At 41.1% G+C, this 21,399-nt stretch overlaps 1 protein-coding gene across 4 annotated transcripts in view; it reads right to left on the bottom strand.

Annotated features, from left to right (window-relative positions):
• The window catches only part of tpd52l2b (tpd52 like 2b), a 68,580-nt gene that overhangs the window by 29,321 nt on the left and 17,860 nt on the right, over positions 1-21,399 (bottom strand). For 3 of the 4 annotated variants that reach the window (XM_072241299.1, XM_072241308.1, XM_072241322.1), the window contains exon 4: positions 2,476-2,535. The exons of the other annotated variant lie outside the window; for it this stretch is intronic. In XM_072241299.1, coding sequence (XP_072097400.1) covers positions 2,476-2,535 — 60 coding nt within the window. The remainder of the gene's footprint in view (positions 1-2,475; positions 2,536-21,399) is intronic. 4 annotated transcript variants of the gene reach the window in all.

Here is a 21,399-nt window from a genome sequence, read left to right as displayed (position 1 = left end):
CTGCCAAGAGACTTACCATCAATATTATATTCTGTCTTCAAAGTTGACCTACCAAAATGAACAACTTCACACTTATCTGGACTTTGAGGAAAAGGCACTGAGCTCATCACCCTTACGTCTAAATGCTTCAGAAACGTTAATGACACCTTCGTAGTGTGGCCTCATGGACTCCAGGCACTCCAACAGTTCCACAACCATTTGAACAGCATATATCCAAACATTCAATTTGTGACGGAGATGGAGAAGAATGGTTGCCTCCTGTTCCTGGGCATTCTAATATGACGGAAACTGGAGGTAGCCTTGGGCAGGGCGTCTATCAGAAGCCCACTCACATAGATTTATACCTCAACAATTTCAGTCACCATCATGCCTCCCAATGTAGAGCAGTTCTTTCTACCTTGATTAACCAAGCGAAAACTATTGCGGAACTGGCGTCTCCATGAGGAAATAAGATGATTACACATGATGTTCCAACCGAATGGCTACATAGTGAGGGAAATCAATCGGGCCCTTAAAAGGACCAACAGAAAAACTAGGAGATTTAACAACGAGGAGAAACTCATCATTACCACCTATCTTCCCAATATTTCCAAGGTTTCTGGAAGGATCACCAGGATTCTGAAGAAATACAGGATTAAGACCATCCACAACCCAATAAGGAAGCTCAAATCCCAAGTAATGCTGGTCAAGAATGACCCAGGATGCAGGACTGCTGGCGTTCATAGGATTCCCTGAGAATACAGTGCAGCACATATTGACCAAACGAGGTACACGGTGGAATCCCGCATCAAGGAGCATAGGAGATGTATCTGTTTGGCTTACAGAGAAATCAGCAGTAGCCGAACATTGCATGTGGAGTGACCACAGAATTGACTTTAATGGCACAAAACTGATGTGCCGCACCAACGGATTTTGAGATCATCTGGTGAAGGAGCCATTGAAATAAGACTGGAGAATAAGAATTTTAACGAAGACAAAGGTCTCACTCTAAGTAACAACTGGAATATGATATTAAACAAGGTGGCACAGTGGAAACCTGACTGGTTGAGAACTGACCAATCAGAAGGGACAGACGATCGGAGTTGAGTATGTATAACAGCGGACTAGACGTGCCAAGGCATCATCTCTGATGAAGATATTGGTATTTGTCAGTGAAACTTCATTTAAATCAAAACCTGTACCCAGCTGGAAGCCTGAGAAGAGTTTAGAAGTTTTAATATCTTGATTAACTTGAGTCCTGACAACTTTAGCATTTCCAAAAGCCCAGAACTGTACTCTATTTTAATCAGAACCATGTTATTAATGGCAGAAGTGCATTCTCCACTGTACATGTAGATTAAAATCACATATTAAAAATCTTATTGCTCCTAAAATATCACATCTTGCATATTCAAAGTCAAAATGAACACAGAAAGAGGAGAAACAAATAATTCTATTTAAAATTTTACATCTCCAGAAGCTTACAGGAATGTGAAAGAACAACAGGGTTCAAATGCTGGACCAGAGGAACAGAACTGTATTAATTGTCAGTTTGAAAGTAGGGTATTTAATTGTTGATTCCCAGGCTCAAACCTGTGGCAATAGTAAACTAAATGCAAACCAGCAATTTCTAAAAAGGAGGTAACATTTCTATTAAACTACAAAACAAATTTTGAAGTTTACATCATAAAAATGCCACTTAAATAAAACAAATTTTCTAGACATGTAAATTCCACAAAGTAATAAAAGTTGCATTCACCTTCCCAGAACATACTCTAGACATTAATAATACTAACTGGTTTAATAAAGGCCTTGTCAAAGTTTATCTACAAGTAGGAGAATCAAGGAAGAAAATATAGCCTCTCTATGAAAGGCCCACATAAAAATTGATTAATTTAAATACATTACAAGAATAGAATACCTACTGTTTTTACTTGTGGAGTTGAACTCCACACTGGACAATGAACAGTTAAGGCCGCTATTGGGTCTGTCAGTTAAAGAGATACAGAATGGAAAAGCACCCATCAGCCCAACAAGTTCACCAACTACTGAGCGCCTATTTTCACCAATCCTACACCGATTCCATTTTATTTTCCCACATTTCCATCAGCTCTCCCAGGATACTGCCACTCATCTACACAATGGGACAAATTATAGTATCCAATTAACAACAGCAGCAGCATATTTTTGGGATGTGGGAGATAACATGAGCAAATGGGGAAAACCCATGAAATCAGAGAGAATGTGCACACCTCATAAATAGACAACACCTTAAGTCTAGAATGAATTCAGTTTGTTGGAGCTGAGAGGCAACAGCTCTCATCACTGCACCACCATGTGTCACTCACCATCCCAATGCACCACCCACAAGGCAAGGCAAATGTAGTACAAAGCTCTATGCAGGACTTGGCAGTTTCAAAACCAAAAAAAACTTTAACATTATATCCCAACTTAACTGCACCAAATTGATCATCATTCAAAAACAAAATCACTCACACTTCAGACTGAGTGATTTTCTTATTCAAATCTTCAACTTTTTCAGATGTACCTTTATAGCTATAAAGAAAAAGAATTTATTCAGTAATCAAAACACAAAAAAAATTATACAGTAATCAAAACAGAAAGAGCAGCAAGGTAGTACTGTGACAGATACATACATGATGTCCACAGGAAGTATCCACCCTCCCTTGGAAGTTTTCATGTTTTGTTTTACAACATTGGATTACATGGATTTAATTTGGCTTTTTTGATCAACAGAAAAAGATTCTTGTGTCAAAGTGAAAACAAATTTCTACAAATTGATCTAAATTTATTATAATTATAGGGATCCTTTAGTCTTGTGAGACAATGGATTTCCAGGCAGTTGCCCATGCTGCAAATCTCCCCGCTCCACGCCACCGATGTTGTCCAAGGGAAGGGCACTAGGGCCGATACAGCTTGGCACTGGTGTCGTTGCACAGCAATGTGTGGTTAAGTGTTGGCGCGTGGCCAAGTGGTTAAGGCGTCGGTCTAGTGATCTGAAGGTCGCTAGTTCAAGCCTCAGCTGAGGCAGCATGTTGTGTCCTTGAGCAAGGCACTTATTATAATTATTCAACACAAAATAATTGATTGAATAATTACTTACCCCCTTCAGGTCAGTATTTAGTAGACACACCTTTGGCAGCAATTACAGCCTTGAATCTGTGTGAATAGGTTTCTATCAGCTTTGCACTTCTGGACACTGCAATTTTTCCTCATTCTTCTTTACATAACTGCTCAAGCTCTGTCAGACTGAATGAGGATCATAAGTGAACTTACTTTCTCAAGTCCAGTCACAAACTCCAAATTGTATTGAGGTGAGGATTCTAACTTAGCCACTCCAGGACATTAACTTTGTTGTTTTTAAGCCATTCCAGTGTAGATTTGGCTTTATGCTTGGGGCTATTGTCTTGCTGGAAAATAAATTACTACAGTCATTGAAATACCTTGACTGCACACGGTAATCTCCATTTAACTAATTATGGGACTTCAAAAACCAAGTAGATGCACGAGTGATACTTTGATGTGTCATATTAAGGGGATGAATACTTATGCAATTAATTGTGTTTTATATTTGTAATTAATTTAGATCACTTTGTAGAGATTTGTTTTCACTTTGACATGAGAGTCCTATTCTGTTGATCAGTGTTAAAAAAGCCAAATTAAATCCAGTGATTCAATTTTGTAAAACAATAAAACATGAAAACTTCTGGGGGGGGGGAATACTTTTTGTAGGCACTGTATGCTGCAAATGTCAGATCCTTGACATACATATGTCCACCAAGTTCTAGCGAATTTAAGCATCCACAACTTTTAAAAGTCCATTACTTTAAAATCAAATTTTATCACACAAAATATGTAGTATTTAGAAAATAATATTCCCAATGATTGATCGCACAGAACTATTAATAGCCTTCCTAAATTACCAATTTATTCTCAGGACCATATTTCACAAGCTGCAGGAGTGGAGGAAAATAAGAAAGAATGAAGCTCATGTGTGTGTCACCTATCCCCAGGAGACAGCACATATCTGTCAGATCACATGGCCTTCACCGAAAATATGCTGGTTTCAGCTGAAATTCCTCAGTAAAAGAAAAAAAAATCAACTCAATATTTTACCCAAGGATCATCACATCTTGTTTTAATGAGATGTTTTAATGGACAGCGAGGAAGGCTTTCAAAACTTGCAGAAGGATCTGGACCAACTGGAAAAATGGGCCAGAAAATGGCAGATGGAATTTAATGCAGACAAGTGTGAGGTGTTAAGAGTAAGTTTTCGGGTAAATGATTTATTTACACTTAAATGACTCTGGTCGCCAGTCTTCTATTTGACAAAGTACTGTGGGTTGAGTTCACAACAATACATTTCCTAAAAGCTGTGAATATCGGGATACTAGCCAGATGCTGCGAATGGAAGTGTGAAGTTTACAGGTAGTTTCGAAGACAGTATTATCTATACTTCATAGATATGAATTGCCTATGTTAGCACGTAAAATGCCAAATAAATGTATTGTGAATTTAACCTGCATTCCTAAAGGCTGTGGATACCAACCCAGACATGTTGGCGTCAGAAGGAAAGGATGAAGTCAGAAGGTGTGATGTTTTGTATGTAGCTTCAAAAGGAAGCATTGTCTATGCATGGTCTACAACTTTTTAAGTAGCGACTGCCTTTGTGTTTAGCATATAAATATCAAGCCCACATTGGGCTAGCAGACCTTTCTACCGAAAGCATCTCCATCCATATGATACCTGCTGTACCTTGTTGTGTCGAATAAAGAAGCTGCTTTGTATCTACCAGTGACTCTGCCTCTCTGGTGATTTCATCCAGACTACAACATGAGGTGTTGCATTTTGGAAGGACAAATCAAGGTAGGACATACACAGTAACTGGTAGGGCACTGAGGAGTGTGGAGGAGCAAAGAGATCTGGGAGTACAGACACACAATTCCCTGAAAGTGGCATCACAGGCAGACAGGGTTGTAAGGAAGGCTTTTGGCATCCTGGCACTCATAAATCAAAGTACTGAGTATAGGAGTTGGGATGTTATGGTGAGGTTGTATAAGACACTGGTGACGCCAAATTTGGAGTATTGTGTACAGTTCTGGTCACCTAGCTATAGGAAGGATATCAGTAAGATTGAAAGAGTGCAGAAAGATTTACTAGGATGTTGCCGGGTCTTCAGGAGTTGAATTACAGGGAAAGACTGAACAGATTAGGACTTTATTCCTTGCAGCGTAGAAGAATGAGGGGGGATTTGATAGAGGTTTACAAAAATATGAGGGGTACAGACAGAGTAAATGTGAATAGGCTCTTTCCACTTAGATTAGGAGAGATAAATACAAGAAGACATGGCTTTAGGGTGAAAGGAAAGGTTTAGGGGGAACTTCTTCACTCAGAGAGTGGTGGAAGTGTGGAACGAGCTGCCATCTGACGTGGTAAATGCGGGCTCACTCTTAAGTTTTAAGAATAAATTGGATAGGTACATGGATGGGAGAGGTCTGGAGGGTTATGGACTGGATGCAAGTCAATGGGACTAGTGGAATAATGTTTCAGCACAGACTAGAAGGGCCAAATAGCCTGTTTTCTGTGCTGTAGTGTTCTATGGTTCTATGGAGAGTTTTTGAAGAACCATGTAGCAAGTGGTACAACTTGCAGACCTATTGCCACACAGCTGCAGCGACCTGGGTTCAATCTTGACCATCAAAGCTGTCTGCACAGAATTTGCACATCCTTCCTGTGATTGTGTGAACTTCCCAAATGCTCCAGTTTCCTCTCACAGACTAAAGTGCTACTGGGAGGTGTGTGCCGATGCTGACCATTCAAAGTTGTACTATTAATGAAGATGATGCCGAGCTCTATCAAAGTTGAGACTTAGTTGCTTTGTGTTCCAAGGGAATGTTTTCGGAGACAGCAGGAGGAGTTAAGAGGTCACGTTAGGGTTTAAGGACAAAGATGTGGGAGAATTAGAGTCAGGTCAGAGCCTAAGCCTCTGCTCCGGGTTCGAAGGCCAGTGGCATGGACTGGTGCATCCATGGTCAGATATCAGGCCAGCAGACCAGCAAAGACGAGGGCTGGTAACACCCTAGGGCCAGTAAGTTATTAGCAAGTTCTAGAATCGGAGCTCCGTGTGAGTTGGAGGAACAAGGGCCAATGACCATATAAGTACATGAATCAGCAAGACCAGAGATTGAGGCCTGTTTGGTGATCAGCGAATCCTGGGGTCGATGCCAAAGATTGACTGTAAATCTGAAAGTTGAGGCCCAATAGCCTGAGCCTCAAGTCTACCAATCTCTACAAGCCCCTGGGAATATCTAAGAGCCATTGTCTGTGAGTCCACTGGAGGCAGAAGGTGGCCTGTGCTGGGGTTGAAAGATTGTATGCGCGTGGGTGGGAGGGAGGAACAGGACTTGTTTTGATGTTTTATCCCTTGCTGTGTTCTGGTTTGTGTGTGCTGTTGTTCTGCCAAGTATTGCAGGCATGCCATATTGGCAACAGGAGGTGTGGCAACACTTGCAGGCTGTTCCCAGCACATCCTTGTGTATTGGTTATTAACGCAAATGACACATTTCACAATATTTCAATGTGATAAATAAATCTGAATCTTGAATATTGAAATTGTTTTGAGTGTGCAGATGAGCAGTAAAATTGATGGAAATGTGGTGAGAGTAAAAAAAAAAGTACATGTTTGATGGTCACACAGATTTCATGGATTAATGAACCTGTATGGTCTGAATGTGCCTCTAATCAATGCTCAATGAGTTGAGTTTATTTTGGGATAGCAGAGTTATATATAGAGAATAAGAAGCCAAAAATAGGTAGTTAAAACTTTCCAAGAGAAACTTTCTGTATTAATGTTAGAAATATTCTTCAGAATCAGTCAAAAACTATGGTATATTATCATCTGTTGCTAGGCTTCTGGATGGGCTGTGCCCCACTATAAACTGGGAAAGCAGATTTCTAAATAAAGCCTGGTTTCCCAGATCAACTTATAAGATGCTCTCCAGTCAAAAACTTGGAATAAAAAATCACCCAACCTCATCAGCTTTAGGGATGTAATGCCAGTACACTTAAATGAGCAGCTTTTCTTGGGTGGGGTTTGAAAGGAGGAAGAAAGAAATAACTTTGTGGGGGAGCTATTGGCAGAGAAAAAGAAAAGTCATGGTTATATACGAATATCTTCCATAAAGCTGAACTGCACGCTTGACCAAGTCAGGCATCTGATCATTGTGGTGGCTTACACAGCACTCAACTCACCTTTAGGTATTCATAAGTGTTGATATATACTTATCAATAGGTTCCCCAAACAAAGTTAACCAATTGAATATTTGTTGTGTAACTCGCTGTATTTAAAAACCACAGGAACCAAAAATAATCTCATTATACATGCCAAAGTTAGCATGATAGCCTTGACAAAAATCTGTCTGAACATGACAACCACTCCCCCACTGCCACACATTCCACCATTTGCTCCATTCAGGCATTCAGAGCCAGCAAAATTCTTAGCCCTTGCTGGTACAAATTCCTCCTCTAAGGATCTCACCATACTCCACACTCTCATTTAAAACCATTTTTCTCCTAATCAAAAGAAAAATATTTTGCATTAATATATCTTGGCAGCTTTCCTCAGAGAAATTCTTACTTGAAACTTTAAAGCATTTTTCAGGCTAGCAGCAACAATAATTTTTCATGGTATTTATTAATAACTGGGTAAAGTTTAAATCCTATTAGCTAAAATTATGAGTAGTAATTATTCAAATTATTCCAGTCATACAATTTGGATAGCTATAGAAAATGTATGTTTCTGATTTATGGAGAAATAGGCTTACAGAAAGTTCTCTGAAATGGAACCCTTATATAACCCAGGGACTGCTTATATTTAATGCACCAAACAAAGTAGGTGTTAATACAGCTAACTGCTGCTGCTCAGCATCACAAACAACAGCAGTAAGTTTCCACATGTAATGCTTTGCAACACTGTACTTCATAACCACAGCTTCTGACCTTTCACTAACGCAAAATAATTTGTCTAACATCCAGCAGTGAATTAGTAAAAATCTCATAAATAAAAAGACCCATTTGGGATTATGACTCAAAACTACTCTAGACTGCAAGCTACAACTGCCTGAAGTTGACAAATTTCAACATTCAGTAATCCTCTCCCTAAAAATCCAACTCCCTATCCTCTGAGGCATTCTAAGTCAGACAAGCTGCAAGCTTTAATGTCATTCCACATCAGGGTTAATAAAGTTCAATATGAATCATCACATCAGTTTGAGTTGTTCAAATTATTGTTTCTCACCCAAACACCAGTTGTTCAAATTCCAAAATCAATCTTAATTTTTTCCTGATTGACACTCGCAATATTTCCCAAATCAAATAGAAAAACTAGTTACTTGCTCCATTGTGTTTGCGATAGCAAATTATGGAGAAAATTTTTGAGACCAGAACTAGATGCCAAAATAATTCAGTAATTGTGAAGGTTTTCAAACAGTCAGCATCTAAGGAGTCACAAATGCAAGCTCCTCCCCTTCCATCGTTAATTATTGTCCACCATATTCACTGAGTTACATATTTGCCAGAAGAATCAGCATCACTGCAGGTTACTCTTCAAATACTATAATTACCATTTCATAAGAACTGGCTTATAGGAAGAACAAGATAACTGGATCAGTCCACCAATTTCATTATTTAAACACCTACTTAGAAACTGCTATTATCTTTATTTCATAATATATTCATTTCTTTTAATTTGATAATTAAGTTACAAATAAAGCAAAAGTCTTCCAAGAAACAAAAATAAAGAAATAAATACAACTGTTGTATGCTTCAACAGAGGAGGATTAAGCAGTTAATGAGCGGGTAAAAGAAAGGAAACCCTGTGGCAAGGTCCCATATGGTAGGCTGGTCCAGGAGATTATGGCACATGGGATCCAAGATAAGAACATAAGAAATAGGAGCAGGAGTAGGCCATCTGGCTGGCACATTGAGCCTAGTCCACCACTCAAAAAGATTAAGGCTGATCTAGACATGCAGTCAGCTCCACCCACCTGCCTCTTCTCCTTAACCATTAATTCCGCAGTCAGACAAAAATATATCTAACTGGGACTTAAACACACTTAATGAGGTAATTTCTGCTGCTTCCCTGGCAGAAAATTCCACATACTCACTACTTTTTGGGAAAAACAGTTGCTTTTCATCTCTGGTGCTTTATGTCTACAGGGCATGAAGGATGGTGGATGGTGAGAACCTCCAAACTCCAAAGCTCCCAAGAGGCGTCGGCTGCTTGGACGGTGGATTCATGGACTCCTGCAGCAGCAGTGTACCAGAAAATCATAGAGCACAAGATCAGGGCTTTGGCCCATCATGTGGTGCTGAACTGATCAAACTAGCAATCAAATGCTTACCAAACTAATTCCTTCTGCCTACACAGTATCTATAATCAACAAGCTACACAATTCTGATCGATAAGCTACAGAACATGGGTCTCTGTATCACTGTCTACAATTGGATCCTCGACTTCCCAAAAGGAAGATCACAACCTGCAGATTGGTAATAATTTCTCCTCCTCGCTGATGATCAACACTGGCACACCTCAGGGATGTGTGCTTAGCCCAATGCTCTACTCTCTCTATACCCATAACTGTATAGCTAGGTATAGCCTAAATGCCAAATATAAATTTGCTGATGATACAACCATTATTGATAGAATCTCCGATGGACACAAGAGGGCATACAGGAGTGAGATATACCAGCCAGTTGAGTGGTGTCACAGCAACAACCTTGCACTCATGCCACTATGACCAGAGCTGATTGTGGACTTTAAGAAGGGTAAGACAAGGGAACATGAACCAATCCACAGAGGGATGAGAAGTGGAGGGAGTGAGCAACTTCAATTGCTGGGTGTCGAAATCTCTGAGGATCTAACTTGGTCCCAACATATCGATGCAGCTGTAAGGAAGGCAAGGCAGCAGCTATATTTCATTTGGAGTTTAAGGAGATTTGGTTTGTCACCTAAAACACTGAAAAACTTCTACAGATGTACCGTGGAGAGCATTCTGACCAGACTACATCACTGTCTGGTATGGGGGAGGGGGGAGGGGGTTACTGCACAGGATCGAAAAGAAGCTACGGAAAGTTGTAAAATTAGTCAGCTCTACCTTGGGTACCTTAGTATCCAGGCATCTTCAATGAGCAGTGCCTCAGAAAGACAGAGTCACACACAGGGGTAGTGGGCAGTGGGCTATAGATAAGTACAAAAAACCTTTTTCCCCCCTATACTATCAAATATTGCTTTGGACAGCTATCGCTAAGTTTACAAATTTCACAGCATATGCCGGTGCTATTAAACCTGATTCTGATTCTATATCCCTCCATTCTCTGCATTTTCATGTGCCTATCAAACAGCTTCTTTACTGCCTCTATCACACCTGTTTCCACACCACCACCGGCAGCACATTCCAGATTCCCACTACTCTGTGTAAATGAAATTGTTCCACGCACCTCCTTTAAACTTTCACTTTAAGTGCCCACCCTCTAGTATGAGACATTCATTTCATCAGAGAGAAAAATGCACACTGTCAAAATCTTATTAAATATTGCTGACAAATGTCATGAAATTTATTGTTTTGTGGCAGCAGCACAGTGCAAAACAAAAATCTAAACTATAAATATATGCAAAAAATCAAATTAAAATAAGAGCAAAGAGAGAGCAAAATTAATTAGGTTGTGTTCATGGCTTGCTTCATTGTCCATTCAGAAATCTGATGGCGAGGGAAAGCTGTTCCTGAATCGTTGAGCATGTGTCTTCAGGTTCCTGTACCCTCTCCTTGATGGTAGCAATGAGAAGAGAGCACGTCCTGGGTGACAGGTGTCCTTAATAATGGATGCTGCCTTTTTAAGATGTCATTGATGCTAGGGAGGCCAGTGCCCATGATGGAGCTGACTGAGATTACAACCCTCTGCAGCTTTTTCCAGTGTTGTACTGTGGCCCCTCTATATCAGATGGTAATGCAACCAGTTAGAACGCACTCACAGCCCATCTGTGGAAATTTGCCAGTCTTTGGTGACATACAAAATCTCTTCAAACACCTAATGAAATAAAACTATTGACGTACTTTCTTCATAATTGCCTCAGTATGTTTGGCTCAGGATAGATTTTGAGAGATATTAACACCCAGGCACTGTTCACCTTTTCCACAGCTGATCTCTCGATAAGGACAGATGTGTGTTCCCTCGACTTACCATTTCTCAAGTCTATGATCAACTTCATGGTCTTACTGATGTTGTGTGTACGGTTGTTGTTACAACACCACTCAAACAGCTAAATCTATCTCACTCTTGTATGCATCCTCATCACAATCGGACATTGTACCAACAATAGCTGCGTCATCGGCAAATTTATAGATAGCATTTTGAGTGTGTCTAATCATAGTCAACACTGACATGTGTCTTCCACATCCACTCTAACTATGCCTCTCACAATCTTATGAAGCTCTATCAGGCTTCTTCTCAGACCCTGCCTTCTAGAGAAATCAACCCAAGTTTGTCCAATCTTTGCTATGCACTCTAATCCAGGCAGTATCCTCTGCACCCTCTCCAAAGTCTTCACATCCTTCCTATAATGAGGATGATTAGATCTGAAATGTAGCCCAGAGGTCTACAAAGCTGCGACATACTGACCCGATAAAAAATATTCACCACCCCTCCACCCCAGAAGTTTTCATATTTTATTGTTTTACAACATTGAATCACAGTGGATTCAATTTGGCTTTTTTTTTGACGCTGATCAACAGAAGACTCGTGTTAACGTGAAAACAAATTTCTACAAATTGGTCTAAATTTGTTATAATTATTCAACACAAAATAATTGATTGAATAATTACTCACCCACTTCAACTCAGTATTTAGTAGATACACCTTTGACAGCAATTACAGTCTTGAGTCTTGTGTGAATAGGTCCCTATCAGCTTTGCACACCTAGACTGCAATTTTTCCCCATTCTTGTTTACAAAACTACTCAAGCTCTGTCACACTGCATGGCGATCGTGAGTGAACAGCACTTTTCAAGTCCAGCTACAAATCCTCAATTGGATTGAGATCTGGACTCTGACTTAGCCATTACCCGGACATTAACTTTCAAAAAGTTGCTGGTGAACGCAGCAGGCCAGGCAGCATCTCTAGGAAGAGGTACAGTCGACGTTTCGGGCCGAGACACTTCGTCAGGACTAACTGAAAGAGCTAGTAAGAGATTTGAAAGTGGGAGGGGGAGGGGGAGGGGGAGATCCAAAATGATAGGAGAAGACAGGAGGGGGACGGATGGAGCCAACAGCTGGACAGGTGATTGGCAAAAGGGATATGAGAGGATCATGGGACAGGAGGCTGAGGGAGAAAGAAAAGGGGGAGGGGGGAACCCAGATGATGGGCAAGAGGTATAGTGAGAGGGACAGAGGGAGTAAAAGGAGAGAGAGAAAAAGAATGTGTGTACATAAATAAATAAATAACGGATGAGGTACGAGGGGAAGGTGGGGCATTAGCAGAAGTTTGAGAAGTCAATGTTCATGCCATCAGGTTGGAGGCTACCCAGACAGAAGGTGTCATTCCTCCAACCTGAGTGTGGCTTCATCTTTACATTTCACGCACAGTTACTCTCACTCCATCCTCCCACCACCCCACTAGGAATAGGGTTCCCCTTGTCCTCACCTACCACCCCACCTCCGGGTCCAACATATTATTCTCCGTAACTTCCGCCACCTCCAACGGGATCCCACCACTAAGCACATCTTTCCCTCCCCCCCTCTGCTTTCCGCAGGGATCGCTCCCTACAGGACTCCCTTGTCCATTCGTTCTCCCCCCACCCCCCATCCTTCCCCACCGATCTCCCTCCTGGCACTTATCCTTGTAAGCGGACTAAGTGCTACACATGCCCTTACCACCATTCAGGGCCCCAGACAGTCCTTCCAGGTGAGGCGACACTTCACCTGTGAGTCAGCTGGGGTGATATACTGCGTCCGCTGCTCCTGATGTGGCCTTCTATATATTGGTGAGACCCGACGCAGACTGGGAGATCGTTTCGCTGAACACCTACGCTCTGTCCGCCAGAGAAAGCAGGATCTCCCAGTGGGGCCACACATTTTAATTCCACGTCCCATTCCCATTCTGATATGTCTATCCATGGCCTCCCCTACTGTAAAGATGAAGCCACACTCAGGTTGGAGGAACACCACCTTATATTCCGTCTGGGTAGCCTCCAACCTGATGGCATGAACATTGACTTCTCAAACTTCTGCTAATGCCCCACCTCCCCCTCGTACCCCATCCGTTATTTATTTATTTATATACACACACATTCTTTTTTTCTCTCTCCTTTTTCTCCCTCTGTCCCTCTCACTATACCTCTTGCCCATCCTCTGGGTTTTTCCCTCCCTTCCCCTTTTCTTTCTCCCTAGGCCTCCTGTTCCACGATCCTCTCATATCCCTTTTGCCAATCAACTGTCCAGCTCTTGGCTCCATCCTTTCCCTTCCTATCTTCTCCTATCATTTTGGATCTCCCCCTCCCACTTTCAAATCTCTTACTAGCTCTTCTTTCAGTTAGCCCTGACGAAGGGTCTCGGCCCGAAACGTCGACTGTACCTCTTCCTAGAGATGCTCTCTGGCCTGCTGCGTTCACCAGCAACTTTTATGTGCGTTGCTTGAAATTCCAGCATCTGCAGATTTCCTCATGTTTGGGACATTAACTTTGTTGTTTTTAAGCCAGTCTTGTGTAGATTTGGCTCTATGCTTGGGGCCATTGTTTTGCAAGAAAACAAATCTTCTCCCAAGTCACAGTTCTCTTGCAGACTGCATCAGGTTTTCCTCCAGGATTTCCCTGTATTTAGCTGCATTCATTTCACCCTCTTCCTTCACACGCTTTTCAAGGCCTGAAGCATCCCCACAACATGATGCAGCCACTACCTTGCTTCACAGTAGGGATGGTGTGTTTTTGATGATGTGCACAAGCCAAACATAGCATTTGGTCTGATGGCCAAAAAGCTCAGTTTTAATTTCATCAGACCATAGAACCTTCTTCCAGCTGACTTCAAAGTCTCCCACATGCCTTCTGACAAACTCTAGCCAAGATTTCATGTGGGATTTTTCAACCGTGGCTTCCTCCTTCCATTCTCCCACCAAGTGCGACTGGTGAAGCACCCGGCAACAATTGTTGTATATGCAGTTTCCCCATCTCAGCCACTGAAGTTTGTAACTCCTCCAGAGTTGTTAAAGGTCTCTTGGTGGCCTCCCTCACCAGTCCCCTTCTTGCACAGTCACTCAGTTTTTGAGGACAGCCTGCTCTAGGCAGATTTACAGCTGTGCCATATTCTTTCTATTTTTTGATAACTGACTTAACTGTAGTCCAAGATATATTCAGTAACTTGGAAATTTTCTTGCACCCATCTCCTGACTTGTGTTTTTCAATAACCTTTTCATGAAGTTGCTTGGAGTATTCTTTTGTCTTCATGATGTAGTTTTTGCCAAGATACTGACTCATCAGCAGTTCGACCTTCCAGCTATAGGTGTAATTTTACTATCAATTGACACACCTTGACTGTACACAGGTCTCCAAAAACGGATCTCCATTTAACTAGTTATGTTACTTCTAAAACCAGTTGCTTGCAACATTAATGATTTGGTGTGTCATATTAAAGGGGGTGAATACAAGTGCAATCAATTATTTTGTGTTTTATATTTGTAATTAATTTAGATCACTTTGTAGAGATCTGTTCTGACTTTGACATGAGTCTTTCTGTTGATCATTGTCAAAAAAAACAAATTAAATTCATGATTCAATGTTGTAAAACAATAAAATATGATAACTTCCTGGGGGGGGGGGTGAGTGAATACATTCTACAGGCACTGTATCTTCCCATTACACCTTTAGTATACCAATGTTATTTACCAGTAGCGAGTGGTAGGTACCTGGAATGAGCTGTCCAGGGAGGTGGTACGTACAGGAGCCCAAAGGCCTTCGCCTCAAGGTTTAACAACAGCTTCTACTCTGCCATCAGGTTCTTGAACTGAACTGAATAATCCTAACACTAAATTTCTTATCGCTCTTTCAATTTACATTAACGTCATTAACACTATCATATGTAAATTGAATTTTATGTTAAGCACTGTGCAAAATAGCTCATTTTCATGGCATTTATACCCTAGCAATGTCTGCCAATGACAATAAACTTAAACTTGAAATCTGACAGAAACTTTTAAGAGGCATTTAAGCAAGCATGTGAACAGGCAGGAAATAGAGGGATTAGACCATGTTCATGCAGATGAGACTAGTTAGATTAGCATCATTGGTAGCATAGACAAGGTAGGACAAATGACCGGTTTCTGTGTAGTAAGACCACAGTATTCTATGTCTTTACAAGTATTGTCTCAATGCTTCAATGTTGTGAATCTATGCTCCACCTCTAAAGCAGCACTTCCCAGACTCCAATCACACTTAGTATGGAGGAGAAACAAACCCACCCCACCCCCCGATCCCCTCCAAACTTGCTCTCACAATTTCCTCCACTTTGACACACCTACCACACAGGGGGAAAAAAAAATATTTTATTATCTACCCTGTCTATCCCCACTGTAATTTTATATAACTCCATCAAGGACTCCCCTCATCCTCCATCACTCTAGGGAAAACAAACCTAGCCTATCCCTGTTATAGTCATAGTCATACTTTATTGATCCTGAAGGAAATTGGGTTTCGTTACAGTTGCACAAACCATAAGTAATTAAATATACAAATTAGTGACACAAAAGTCCAGGCAACACCACCTCCAGCTAACTGGATCTAAAAATGGGATGGTGATAGGAGGCACAGGGCTTTCTGAAGGCTGGTTTTTATGGTAGAATATCTGTGACCAGTGATGTACCCCAGAGATTGCCATTGGACCCTTGTTTGTGACATATGAAATAAGTTGGATAAGAATTGTAGGAGCTATGATTAATAAGTTTGTAGATAATATGAAAATTGTTGGGGACAGTGAAGATTGTCTAAATCTACAGAAGAATGTAAATCTGATGCACAATTAAGCTAAGTGTTCAAAGATGAAACTGAATCCAAAATGAGAGGTAATGCAGTTCGGAACGTAAAAGTTGGGTTAAAGACAGATAACAAGCGCAACAGTACTGAGAAAAAGAAACTTGGGGCTGAAATCTGTAATTGCCTGAAAGTGACAGTACTGGTAGATCGGGTGGTTAAAATAAAACACTTACACCACCTTTATTGTGTAGGACAGCAAATATAAAAGATGAGATGTTATGTTGCAACTTTACAAAATATTGGTTAGACCACTTTTGAACTGTAAGAAGGCATAGTTATGCTGGAGGGAGTACAGAGGAGATTCACCAGGATGTTGCATAGATTAGAGGACTTTAGTTATGGGGGGGGGGAGAAAGAGACTTAATAGGCTACATTTGTTTACCCTGGAGTGAAGGAGGTGATGGATGACCCAATTGAGGTAACAGTCATAGCGTTACACAAGAAACAGATCCCAAGGTCCCACATGTCCACGGAGACCTGATCCAGTCCTATTTTGCTTACACTTGGCCTATATTCTCCTCACCTTTTCTTGCCATATACCCCTTTAAATGTCTTTTAAACAATGCAATCTCTCTACCACATCTCCTGGCAGCTCATTCCACATACCCACATTTTGAGTGAAACAACTGCCCTTCAGGTCCTCTTTAAATCTCTCTCCTCTCACCTTCACTCTATACTCTCTAGTTTTAGAATCTTGTACTTTGAGAAAAATTGCAGAATGCTGGTCAGTATTTGCATACAGCAGGGGTCCCCAACCTTTTTTGCGCCACGGACCGGATGACTGGGGGGTGGTGTTCAAGTAGGGTTAAACTCACCTCAACATGCCTTTTACAGTTAAGGTTACCAACTTTCTCACTCCCAAGTAAGGGACAAAAGTAGCAGGCAAATACAGGACACTTGTGTTTACCCCGAGAAAGACTACCATGACCATGAAGCCTGGTGCGGACACTTGTGTGCGCATGCGTGTACATACCAATTTTTCTCCCACAAATCGGTTTTGGCTTAATCTTCCCGACTACACTGTACATACATTATTTCTACTTTATATAGGCTGTGTATTTATCATATCATTCCTGCTTTTACTATATGTCAGTGTTATTTTAGATTTTATGTGTTATTTGGTATGATTTGGTAGGTTATTTTTTGGGTCTGGGAACACTCACAAATTTTTCCCATATAAATTAATGGTAATTGCTTCTTCGCTTTATGCCATTTCGGCACGAAAGGTTTCATAGAAATGCTCTACCTTAGCAGGGCGAATACGAGACAAGGGTGGTCCCATATGGGACAAACCAATTTAGCCCAATATACAGGATGTCCCAGCAAATATGGGACAGTTGGCAACCCTATGTTCAAGTTCAACAGTGCGTGACAGGGAATGAAGAAAGGTGCAGCTGACTCATATTGTTTCCTCACGGCCCGGTAGCACATGCTTTGCGGCCCAGTACCGGTCTGCGGCCCAGTGGTTGGGGATCGCTGGCATACAGAGTTTTTAATTCCAGTGGATGCTATCAATGAGATATTTTGACTGTTGCACACAGTCTGTAACTACTCACCTTATTTACGCCGCTCATTATTTCATACACTGAAAAAAGGACATGCCTCAGCCTCCTATGCTCCAGGGAAAAAAGCCACACCATCTAATCTCTCCTTACAACTCAAGACATCCCCGTAAATCTTGAAGATCCAAGATTCACACACAAAATGCTGGAGGAACTCAGCAGGCCAGGCAGCAACTATGGAAAAGAATACAATTGACGTTTTGGGCCGAGACCCTTCATCAGGACTGGAGGAAAAAGATGAGGAGTCAAAGTTAGAAGGTGGGGAGAGGGGGGGAAGAAACACAAGTTGATAGGTGAACATGGATTTCTCGAACTTTTGGTAATGCCCCCCTTTCACCATTCCCCTCTCATAGTTCATCTTCTTACCTGCCCATCACCTCCCACTGGTGACCCTTCCTCTTTCCTTTCTTCCATGGCCTTCTGCCCTCTTATCAGATTCTCCCTTTTCCAGATCTGTATCTCTTTCACCAATCAATTTCCCAGCACTTTACTTCACCCCTCTCCCCCTTCACCTGGTTTCACCCTCCACCTTGTTTCTTCCTTCCCTTCCCCCACCCTCTTACGACTTTTTTCTCCAGTCCTGATGAACAGTCTTGGCCCAAAATGTCAACTACTCTTTTCCTTAGATGCTACCTAGCCTACCGAACTCCTCCAGCATTTTGTGTGCGTTGCTTGGGTTTCCAGCAGCATCTGCAGATTTTCTCTTGCTTAAGAGCCAAGATTGTTTAATTTCATTTCCAGTACATACGTGTAAAGGAGAATAAAATAATTGTTATCCTGGATCTGATGCAGCACAAAAAAAACCACACAACAATACAAAAGATAGTTTATATACATAGATTAACTGTATATCTATAAAGTCACACTAGGAACAGGAGCGTCTGTACACTAGATGACTGACAAGATATGATAAAGTTGTGTTGGTGAAGGTGTGTGCTGGGAAAGGTTACTGGGTGGAGGTGCTGATCATTCTTACTGCTTTGGGGGCAGGGGGGAGTAACTGTTTTTGAGTCTGGTACCCCTGGCATAGATAATATGCACCCTCCTCCCTAACAGGAGTGAGACAAATAGTCCATGAGCAGGGTGGGTGGGATCCTTCATGTTACTGCCACTTTTTCAGCACCTTTCTGGAGATACTGCACTGTGCAAAATCCTAAGGCACAGATATAAAGCTAGGGTACCTAAGATTTTTGCACAGTATTGTACTTGTCAATATGGAGCAGAAAGCGAGTTTGTAAATCTCAGAGCAAAGGGTGTTGGGAATGGCGAGGGTGGAAGCCACGGGAGGGGTGTGGGAGAGGTGGCACAGGAGTGCCAGGGGTGCGGGGTAGCACGGGTACACACTCACCCAGTCCTGAAACACCAGGCAAAGTCATTTGTTATCAAATTGCTTTATCATTACAGAATGTCTGTGATGCTTTTTCCTCTCTCCTCTCTCCCTTCACCTTTTCCCAACCATGATTCCTCCTCTCCCTGCCCCTTTCCCACTTTCAGTCCACAATAGACACTCATATCAGAATCAGGTTTTATCATTCACATGTAAATAAAATTACACACACACACACACGAGCCTAGAACTTTTGCACAGTACTGTATGTCCTTGATGACGGATAGGCTGGCACCAGTGATGCGTTGGGCAATCTTGACTTTCCAGTTTAAATTACATTCTTCTCCGAGCTTGGTGATCACAATTGCACACAACTCTCCAAGTGTGGTCGCAATGAATGCTCTGACCAATGAAGGCAAGTATGTCAAACACCTTCTTTACTAAGCTGTCTACTTGTGTTGCTATGTTAAAGGAAATTTAAAATGAGAGGCACAGATAGGGGTGGCCTGCTGCGTTCACCAGCAACTTGCTTGAAATTCCAGCATCTGCAGATTTCCTCGTGTTTGCGTAGAATAGTTAGAATCCTTTTCTCATGTTAGGAGTATCAAAATTAACAGGTGAGAGGAAGGAGCTTTAAAAGAAATTTGAAGGGAAAGTGGTGATACTTGCAACTCTGCTGGCAAGTGGAGGAATCAAATACAATTGACTATGTGAAAGAAACATTCAAACAGGCACTTGAATGGGTATAAAGAACAGGATATGGACCTAATACGGAGTTTTGTGTTGGTGGACAAAATAGTTGGCACACTTCTGTACTGCTCAACTCTATGACTATATATTTCCCCCCAACCTCAAAGTTGATTTCCTGATATTTCCTTTATTGTGCACGTGTGCATAAATGCACTTTTTAAATTGTTATGCATCAGGCACTTGTCAATAATTTCATCTCCAAACAACCCCAAATTAATTAGTCCAATTAGATGAAAAAAATAAGTAAATACTGGAAATAAAATCCGCAGGAAAATAAATGCATACATTCAGCATTTGAGGCAACTACAGCACATTTCTTTACAAGTGTGTTGGGGAAACAAACAATTAAGGGCAAAATTAATAAACACACAACATCTGATGCTTTTATTGAGCTAACTGCATGCACACCCAAGTTCCAATGGAAATTTTCCAGATCTATTGGGAATTCTGTAGTATTTTTTTCCAGGGCAAGTGCAATTCTGTTTGCATATAATAAACATGTCTCCAAGAGCCTTTCAAAGTGTTCTTTGCAGACCAGTAAATTAAGCCTGTTGCAGATAATACTGAGTCTCCAGTTTTGGGAAAATTACATAATATAGTGCTGAAATATTCATGAAATAACACTGAATTATAGCAAAATTGTAATTCAAGAATCAAACTACTGTCAAAGCTAATGTGTCATTGATAGCATCTTCTGAAATTTGCAATTCTGAATACTAATTCCTATTAGAATTCTACAGATTCCAATGCTGTCTTGTGAAAATCATTCCAAAATCATACCATCGTTGCCATCACAAACATGAGAAAACTTGCAGATGCTGGAAATCCAAAGCAACACACACAAAATGCTGGAGGAACTCAGCACATCCAGCAGAGTCTATGGACAAGAGTAAACAGTTGATGTTTCGGGTCACGACCCTTCATCAGGACTGGAAAGAAAGAAAAGTCCAAGAGAAAGAAGGATTTTTCTTTCTTTCCAGTCCTGATGAGTGATCTCGGCCCAAATGTCAACTGTTTACTCCTTTCCAGAGATACTACCTGGCCTGCTGACTTCCTCCAGCATTCAGGGTGTGTTGCCTATCATTACCATGGCTAAACTCAACTGCCAACTCTGAAATGCTGTTTTACTTGCTTAATCTCAGTTCTACAAAATTTTAATGAATTTGTTCATAATTTAAGGAATAGATCTCCTGCCCGTAACAAATGAAGGGCAGATCAAAAGATATAATAAATATGTAAAGATTTATGATTTAATTTTGTATTTGGAGTTCCACACTTTAGTTATTGGCAAAGCTCAAAAATCAAAACTGAAACAAATTTTGATACTTTGGTGACTAGACACTGTAGATTCCAGAACATGGAGCAAAAACAAAATCAAATTGTTGGAGGAAGTCAGCAGGTTGAGCAATATCCGAGGAAAAGGAATTGTTGACATTTTGCATTGAACCACTGTACTATATCAGGTTGCTGGCCAACCTGCCAGGCTCTTCCAGCAGTTGTTTTTTTTTTTGCTTTTGATAAGTTTGTGCAGTTTCTTCAATAGTCCAACAGAATAGACTTCTGAGCAAGGGAGACAACAGTCTGGCCATTATATAATTATGGTGGCCAAAATATCCCACCAGCACTTCAAAAAGAGTCACGCACAGAGAAACAACTTGGAGAAAATAAGAAAGGGATTAATTGAAGTA

Source organism: Mobula birostris, chromosome 2, assembly GCF_030028105.1.
Source record: "Mobula birostris isolate sMobBir1 chromosome 2, sMobBir1.hap1, whole genome shotgun sequence".
NCBI lineage: Eukaryota > Metazoa > Chordata > Chondrichthyes > Myliobatiformes > Myliobatidae > Mobula > Mobula birostris.
Note: the sequence above shows the minus strand (reverse complement) of the source record. Positions and strands in the feature narration are given on the sequence as shown.